Source organism: Salvia miltiorrhiza, chromosome 2 (genome assembly GCF_028751815.1).
Source record: "Salvia miltiorrhiza cultivar Shanhuang (shh) chromosome 2, IMPLAD_Smil_shh, whole genome shotgun sequence".
NCBI lineage: Eukaryota > Viridiplantae > Streptophyta > Magnoliopsida > Lamiales > Lamiaceae > Salvia > Salvia miltiorrhiza.
Window position 1 is genome coordinate 46,751,815 of NC_080388.1, and position 9,330 is coordinate 46,761,144.

The window sequence follows — 9,330 nt, forward strand, 5'->3', positions numbered from 1 at the left end:
GGTTTAGATGTTCCATTTAGGGTTTAGATTGTCTATTTAGGGTTTAGATGTTCCATTTAGGGTTTAAATGATGTTGTTTCTGTATTTGTGCTACACGTATGGTGCCATAAGTGCCCAAATGATCATTTTACTTAGTTTTATTTTGAATTTCCGTTGGCACTTATGGCACTATTAGTGCCATAAGTGTCAAGATGACTATTTTACTTGGTTTTATTTTGGATTTCTGATGGCACTTTTGGCACTATTAGTGCCCTAAGTGCCATCGGAAATTCAAAATAAAACCAAAGTAAAATCTTGGCACTTATGGCACTAATAGTGCCATAAGTGCCTAACCCGACCCGACACGCGACCCGCGTGCCTGATCCTACCCGGTCCGCCTCATTAAGGGTAAAAACGTCCAAATCAATAAAAATGGCCAAATTTTGTGTTTTTTCAATGTGTGGCCATAAATTGTGTTTTATGCTTCATTTTGGCTACTTCAAAATTTTACTCTTATTTTTATGTGCATCGGTGTGGCTGAGTAATTAATTCTTTTCACTTAAAATTCAATGTACTGTATTTGGTGTCTCATTTTGTATTCTATTTTTATTTTTCTCCGTTTTAACCTAGCTAAATTTAGAGTAATTTTGAACTTAGAAGTAAGATGATTCACGCCGAATATAAAAAGTGATGAATTTCTTTAATTTCAATAAAATAATTTGCAAAATAATTGTAAATTTTAATTATTTAAATTCTTATGCATTGCATATTTATTTAAATTGAATATTTGAGCATTTACATGAGTATTTTTATTAACAAATCCTGAAAGATTCTTATGGATCAAATTCTTAACTCATAGAGATTTTAATTATCATGTTATGTTATGTGACGGTGTCAAATCATAGCTTTTGACAACACTTACAAGTCATTCCTACTAGCTTTTTAGCATCACTTTCATTTCAATGCAAACGCCGTACAGCACTTGATTGCAGCTTATGTAAACCAAAATGAGATTCACAATCCTCCTCATTATTCACCTTATTCTCTACTTCCACAACCACAAGCCAGCACAAATAGGATTTATCTTCAAGAAGCAGTCTGCGTAAAGATTTTCATCCCTACAGCACAGAACATCACAAGGTTTCCTTTTTGAACTCCTCTTGTTTCGTTCTTACTATATGATTAAAGCACCCAGGTTTCATATATGAAAAGTGAAGAAAACACACGCATATGTACATACATTCAGATTCAGTGAGTCTCCTTATAGGGTGTTTGGCTGAGCTTATAAGCTCCTCAAAAGGAGCTTATAAAGTCCCCTTGAGATGGCCTAGTGGTTGGGATGGTTGCCTGTTGTCCACGAGGTTACAGGTTCGAATACACTCGGCCACAATAAGCACTAGGTGGGGTGTGTGTGGTTTGTATTATTTATAATGCAATTTCATCCAAAAAAAAAGGAGCTTATATAAGCTAAGCTACAAGAGCCTATAAGCTCCCCAAAAAATAAGTTCATCTACCCCAACTTATTTTTTATAATCTCATATACAACAATCTTTTTACAAATATTTTTCAACTATAATTTATTATTTTCATCATATATCATTTAAGTTTATTTTTCTTCGATTTTCTAATTCTAAAAAAAATTCTCCCTCGCAAAAAAATTCTCTCTCTAGCTTATAAGCTCAATTATCCAAAAACACTTTGATAACTTATAAGCTCTTAAAAATGACATCTTATAAGCTCTAAGAGCTTATAAGCTCTTTAAAATAAGCTTAGCCAAACACCTTAATCAACTCAAATACAGATATGTATTTATGTGTTAATAAGCAACAAGTCACTATAATACACAAAATCTGCATGCAAGTTTGAATTAAAACGAATACTAAAAGGGGTTTTTTTTAGCTTAGTTCTGATGTTGAAGTGTGTGAAATCGGAGATGGGCTGGTGACGACGGTAGTGGCATGAGATGCCGCCGTTGCTGTGAGAGAGAGACGGAGGGATGCTAGTGTTCGGCGACGGCGGCTTATGGCTGTGCTTTCGCCCATCGAAGGTGGCGGTGGTGGCTGGATCCGAGAGTCTAGGGTTTTTAAGCCGCGGCGACCTCCTGCCGTTGCTGACAGTCGGACTGAGACGAGGGCTGCGCGGGACGTGCGTGCGTGTACTGTTTCGGTGTCCGTGTGTGTAGTGTGGGACGAGAGAGGGTGACGAGTGAGAGGTCGAGGGAGAAGAGGTGGCGACCGACGGCGCTCGCTGTAAGAAGGAGGAGGCGCTGCCTGGGATTGTTGTCTGTGTGTCGGCGGTTTCTTTTGCGAGTCTGAGTGAAGAAGGAAGTGGAGAAATAGGTGGGCTTGGGGCTGTTGGGCTTTAAGTTGGGCCCTTATTTTTAATTAAAACTTAACTGTCCTATTAAATAAAACTGGGCTGCTTTTTTTATGGGGCCTTTTATTAATTTGGCCTCTATTCATTTAATTAACTTGGTTAAATGATATAAGTGTCTACTTAATTAATTAGACTCTTTAATTTAAGTTTAATTAATTCTTTTAAAAAAAATATTGCATGGTAATAATATTGTTATTATGTGCATGTATTAAGTATAATTATTTATTATATGAATTGAGCATGAAATAATTTGCATTAAAATATTTTTGCAAATGATTTAAATTGGTTTTCATAAATTCAATTAGCAAAGAAAAGTTGACCAAGGATATTGTTGGTGTCCTTAGCTCAAGAATTTAGTTTTTAATCTTTATTAAATTAAATTTTGGAAATTCGGCCTGATGAATCAAGAATGTTTAGCAAACTCACTAAGACATTAACTTAGCTTCACAAGACCTATTAAGAATATAATTTCTTGTAGGCTTGTGGACGAAGGGGATTAGTGATGCTTTCCCAACACAAGTTTATATGGTTATGATTTTCAGGCTAATCAGGTGAGCTTACTTTCCAAATGTATGAATGAGTTATATAAGATCTAAATGTTTCATGAAATGCAAACTGTTTATCCAATAAAATATTTTGTGCGATCTGTTATGTTTAAGGCTCGCAATTCATGGATCAATCAAGCTTTTTTTATGACCTAACACGTTGTTTGAAAATTGTGTACACTTATTAGCTGACTCGGTGGGTTGATCTCCATCGAGCACTACTTCATGTAAGAGGCATTATAAGGGTGTTTGGTTGGATGTGTTCCAAAGCATGTACCATGTAAAATCTATTTGGGTAGCGTTCCGAGGTCAATTTCAACTTGTTTGAGTTACGCCCTTAGGGCAAATATCATGGGAGTAAGCGATCCGTCAGTGGCTAAAAACTCCACGATCACAGTGAGTATCAGAACAGAGTGACAATGACGTCAAATGAAATTAAAAAAAATGATTTTGCATGCTTAAAAGCACTTTTATTTAAAACCTTTTAAGTCATGTTTTAAATGATTAGATAAACTGTCTTTACGAAAATATGAAATATTTCAGAAAATACATACCCACTGAGTACATTAGTACTTAGGCCAAATATTTTCAAATGTTTTCAGGTTGGCTGGATGGTGCTGATTGGGCAGAGCTGAGACTAGGGTTCAACTTGTTATTCAAACTTGCGTACCTTGTCTTTTGTTTTCCTAACTTAAGACTTCCATGTTATATTTTGAATGATATCTCTGATCGAGCTTACACTCCTAACTCCTAGTTTGATGATAATGAATGTTGGTTGTTAGAAGTATAAAACAAAACTTGTGATCCAAAGAGGCATAGCCCGACATAATATCTCATTATTCAGATTCCAACAAGATTTTGTCCCTTGTTTATTTCCATTAATTGGCCGCACCTCAATTATAGTTATTTCTTCAAGAATTGAGGTGTGACATTTTTTCTTCAATTTTGATTTTATATGTTTAAATTTAATTTTATAATTATTTATTAGGATTTATTTCATTCAATTAGGGTATAAAATTATTTTTATAGTTTAATTTCACTTTTATCCATTAATAATTAGTTGATAAAATTAAAGTTACTTAGGGTATAATACACACATAAAATTATGGGACATTGGATCTCATTCCGTTTTTTTCTTAACTATGTTATACTCCCCATGTCCTAATTAAATAGATTACATTTTTTATTTGAACGTTCTATTTTAATGTCATTTTTTTATAATGAAAAATCAATATATAATAAACACTATCACATAACTCATAAATAATTATCTCTCTTTTTACTTAAAAAAGAATATCTCCATTTATCTTTCTTACTTTTTTGACAAATATATATATATATATATATATATACATTAAATTAAATTATTTTTTAATAAATTATTTGTTTCTTAATATTCATGCTCTAGTCTTCTGACCTATTGAACTGAGCCGAAAAATACCAATTTTAAATATTAGCAAATGAAAGTGCGACTAGGGGTGAGCAGAAACCGAACCGAAATGCAAAATCGAACCGAACCATTTTGGTGTGGTTCGGTCCCGAATCTATTGGTTCGATTTTCGGTTCGGTTCCGAAAATTAAAAACCGACAAGTTTCGGTTTTCAGTTTTTAGTTCGGTTTTAAACCGAACCGAACTGATAAATATTAATATTTTATTATATATTTATATTTTATAATATATATTCAATTTTCTAATTTTTAATTGGTTTATATATTTATATTTTATTATATATTTTATAATATATTAATTGGTTTTTTCATAAATTATATATTTATATTTTTACATTATTTTACAGGTTTTTAATTATTATTTTTTCGGAAAAAAAGATTTTTTTTTTACATTGGTTCGGCAAACCGAACCGAAACCGACGGTTTTATCGGTTCGGTTTCGGTTCGGTTTAGTACCCTCAATTGGTGCGGTTCGGTTCCAATTTTAACCATCGGTTCGGTTTTCGATTTTGAATTTTTGGTTCAGTTTTGCACCGAACCGAACCGATGCTCACCCCTAAGTGCGACACGTTTAGCAATCTTTTTTGTCACGTCTCTTCTAATAGGGCTGGCGATGCACAGCCGAGTTTTAACTCGGAGGTACTTGCGACCGTTCCAACTCTGACAAAAATAAGAAAATTAAAATGAAAAATAAAATAAAAAATATCGTCTTTATAAATTAATCAAAAACTACTTTTCATAAAAAATATGATAGAGCTCTCTCTTGTTCTTATATTTCAATACGCTTTACTTCACAATTCTCTTACCTTTGTTTTTGGAAATGAATGCAGTTCAAAATTTTGAAGAGATATCCAACAAGAATCAATGGAGGAGACATCAGCAGCTCTTGACTTATCCGAAACCTTCGCCAAGATTAACCAAGACGACATTTTTGGAAGTAATGCAAAATATGAAACGAAACTGAGGTTAACAAAAGACGACAGCCGCATGAAGATCAAAAGGAGAAGCCTTGATCTGAACAATAACGAATCTTCCAAAACCAAACCCTTGTGCAAAACTAAGTCGTTGAGCTCTCACTTTGTAGTAAATATTTTTGATGAACAATGCTCAAATAATCCTCGCAACAATGAGGAAAAAGGACTTCTCTCACATTATCAATCCTCTTCCTCGTCTCTTCACGGCGTACCTGGTCCAGTATCAGGCAAGGCTTAATTGTTTTTTCTTTTCTTTTTCACAAATAAATCAAAACTTCATATTTAGGTCTGTGTTTGTGATGATCAGATGCAATTGATGAGGATGATCCAGATTCATGTGGTTGGAGGAAGATACAGATTGAGGCAGCATTTGGCATTTGCATCAAGGTAAACTATGATGGATTTTTTATTGAGGAAAACGCGGAGATGAAGATATTGTAATATATGTATATATGCAGTTTGAAGAAGTGAGTTACAATGTGAGATTGAAGAGGTCGAAAGTGGAAAAACACAATATAGTGCAAGGAGTGAGCGGTTCGGTTTATCCAGGAGAATTTCTTGCTTTAATGGGACCTTCTGGAGGTGGCAAAACTACTCTGCTCAATCTGCTGAGTGGAAGACTGAAATGTGATGCTGGAATCATTACTTACAATGATCGCTTATACACTAAATCATTGAAACAAAGGTGTTAATCGTATATATTTTGTGTCTTATATAGTTTCTGTCTAATAATTAATTCATCAAAGATTCATGCATCTGATCTATATATATCTGCTTGTTTTGGGGTTAAAAAGGATTGGATTTGTGCTTCAAGATGACACTGTTTTCCCACACCTGACTGTGAAAGAGACTTTAACTTACTCTGCGTTGCTTCGCCTTCCAAACTCGCTGTCTAAGCAGCAGAAAATGGAGAGAGCAATGGATGTGCTCTCACAGCTTGGCCTAGAGAGGTAGCTAGATACCGACCTTTTTTTTATAATATAGTATATGATTATTGATGATTTTGTAGTGCTTGTAAAATTAATTTTATATTCATTGAATGATGGAATTTAGGTGCCAAAACACAATGGTTGGTGGGAATAAGGTTGTGAGAGGGGTGTCAGGAGGTGAGAAAAAGAGAGTATGCATTGGCAATGAAATTCTTCTGAATCCTTCACTTTTATTCCTGGATGAACCTACATCTGGCTTGGATTCCACGACCGCCCTTCGCATCATTCAGATGCTCCAAGACATTGCTCAGGTAGTGTGATTTAGTACCATTGATTGCATCACAAAACTGGTTACATTGTGGTTTCATTTTGCATAGGGTGGGAAGACAGTGGTGACCACAATACATCAGCCCTCGAGCCGGCTGTTTAGCAGATTCGACAAGCTGATACTGTTGAGCAACGGGTGCTCATTGTACTTTGGGAAAGCCTCGGATGCAATGAGGTACTTCTCATCCATAGGGTGCTTGCCACTTATTGCGATGAATCCAGCAGAATTCTTGATTGATCTTGCAAGTGGCAATGTCAAGGACAAATCCCTTCCTTCACAACTAAAACACAAGTTCCTCCCTGCTGATGTGCATAAGGTCAGACCATACATTACTGCATCTTGAGTAGTGTTTTTGGATGTGAAAGTTTCATGTATTATTTGTTGGTTCAGTATCTCTTAGGTGCTTATGAATCAAGAGCCTCCACAATGGAGAAGATAAAACTGGATGAAATCAATCACAAGCTCAATATGAGTAGTGATGCAGCAGGAGAATGTGGGGCATCTTGGATTGCACAATTTTGCATTCTTTCCAGAAGAGGGCTAAAGGAGAGGCGACACGAGTATTTAAGCAGCCTTCGTGTGATTCAAGTCATATCCACAGCAGTGATCGCGGGCTTAATTTGGTGGAATTCTGATGCCAATATGGCTGAAGATGAGGCAGGGCTATTGTTCTTCATTTCAGTGTATTGGGCATTCTTTCCTGTTTTCACAGCCATCTTCACATTCCCACTAGAAAGGGCAATGCTATCCAAGGAGAGATCAGTGGGAATGTATAAGCTGAGCGCGTATTTGATAGCTAGAAACGCGAGTGATCTGCCTCTAGATCTCCTCTTGCCTGTTGTGTTCCTCACAATCATCTATTTCATGGTGGGACTCAAGCACACTTTCTCGGCTTTTTCACTAACTCTCCTCTCCATCTTCCTCAGCATCATTGCTGCTCAGGTAAATATATATCATGCATCATTCAAATTAAGAATTACTTTAATTCCATATGTATGTTTATTTTGTAAAATTTGCAGGGACTAGGCCTAACTATAGGTGCTGCATTCATGGATGTGAAGAAGGCAACAACTTTGGCTTCTGTTACTGTCATGACATTCATGCTATCTGGTGGTTTCTTCATCACTGTATGTCATATCAACACTTGATGAATAAATTTACATATGTTTGAACAATTAAGTTGATTGATTTTCATATTAATATGCATGCAGAGAGTTCCTCGATTTATGTGTTGGATTCGGTATTTGTCGTTGAATTATCACACATATAAGCTGCTGCTGAAGATACAGTGTGGGCATGATGGAGGAGGAATGGAGGTGGGAGCAATGCTGCTCATGATTATAGGATACAGATTAATCACCTATATATTGCTTAGGAGAATGAGTTTAACACCTGCTTAATTTTTTCCATTTTTTGCTTTCTCATTTTGTGTTATGTTTCTCCATTATATATGTAACTCAAGCTTCAGTATTTGGCTCGTCACTTCTTTCTCTTTTGAATAAAAAAAAATACTCACTCCGTGCATAAAATTTGTAGTATGGAATGGTTTCAGAGCACGTATTTTAATAAATGATTGGAACATGAGTGAAGAAAGGGACGACTCGTCAAAATTGATGTATGATATAATTAATTTTTTTTTTTGGTAAATTATGAGAGAATGAGGTTTAAAATATAAGAGATAGTTTTCAAAAAAAAGAAAAATTTACAATTGTCATGAACATACAAAAATGATAATACGATTATAAATTTCGTGTATGAAGAGATCATCATATAATACCTTTTCACCTTGTTTTAACCTCAATAAACAAAAAAGTTAAGTGAACAACAAATGACCATATTCGCTTTGCTTGATTGTTTCTCTTGATGATTAGAGAATCTATATAGGAAATAAAATGACTGATTGATCCCCCTAAAAAAAAATGACTAATTGGCTATAACCAGATTCCAAAAAAAATTGGGCCTTATTTGAAAGGAATTAATGTCCAAATAAGTTAATTCTGTTCATAATTCCCGTTTTACTTAATATAGCCCTCATCTAAAATATTAATAATATATAATTATAAATTTATCATTTACCTTATAGCTCATAGTCCCTGTACTTCGTTCTCAATCTGTGGAGCATCCTAACATGAATAAAGTAAATATTCACTTATCGAACAATAAATTTTACAAAGAATTAATTCTCAAATTTTACAAGAAACTCTGTAGTAAATTAGAATTTTCATGGTAACTCTGGAGGAGTGCTCGAATGTCGCTACTGGAAACTTGAATTTAGGGGCGAAGAAATTTCAAGGAAACATCATTTCTCAATGTTATTGTGAGTGAAATGGCTAAGACTTCTCAATTTTGATTCACCCCAAATTCCAAGATTGAAAGATATATACACGAGTGAATTGATTTGCTTGCAAGTTCAGCATCACAAGTTGATGTAAACTCCCAAGAAAAATTTGTTGAATCGGATATGGTGTTATCTTTAAGGGTAACATGGAGAGATTGAAGATATTTCGAGCTACTTCACGATAAAAATTGTTTCTGTTGATATCAAATACTTCAAAATTTGAAATATTCAGATGATTGGAATAATACAGTTCTGAAAATTAAGTATGAAAAGAATAAAAGTTAAATACATCATTTGGCAACTATAGATTAAGGATAAAATAATAAATTTATAATAATTATTATTTTTTATTATTATGATATTATTATTATTTTAGATGGAAATTATACAATAAAACGGGAGTTATCATTAG

At 34.4% G+C, this 9,330-nt stretch overlaps 1 protein-coding gene across 9 annotated transcripts; it reads left to right on the forward strand.

Annotated features, from left to right (window-relative positions):
* Nucleotides 1–932: 932 nt before the first annotated feature.
* Nucleotides 933–8,121, forward strand: LOC131011730 (ABC transporter G family member 22-like). 9 transcript variants are annotated; one of them, XM_057939541.1, is made up of 12 exons: nt 933–1,119; nt 2,834–2,906; nt 3,503–3,566; nt 5,180–5,550; nt 5,631–5,710; nt 5,782–6,008; nt 6,118–6,273; nt 6,377–6,563; nt 6,630–6,896; nt 6,971–7,522; nt 7,600–7,707; nt 7,792–8,121. In XM_057939541.1, the coding sequence occupies exons 4-12, from the start codon at nt 5,214–5,216 to the stop codon at nt 7,978–7,980; spliced, it is 2,103 nt and encodes a 700-aa protein (XP_057795524.1). In that variant the 5' UTR covers nt 933–1,119; nt 2,834–2,906; nt 3,503–3,566; nt 5,180–5,213; the 3' UTR covers nt 7,981–8,121. The 9 variants fall into 9 exon arrangements, with proteins under 9 accessions (XP_057795524.1, XP_057795525.1, XP_057795526.1 ...); XM_057939542.1 differs by having other exon boundaries at nt 3,503–3,542; XM_057939543.1 differs by lacking the exon at nt 3,503–3,566.
* Nucleotides 8,122–9,330: the final 1,209 nt, after the last annotated feature.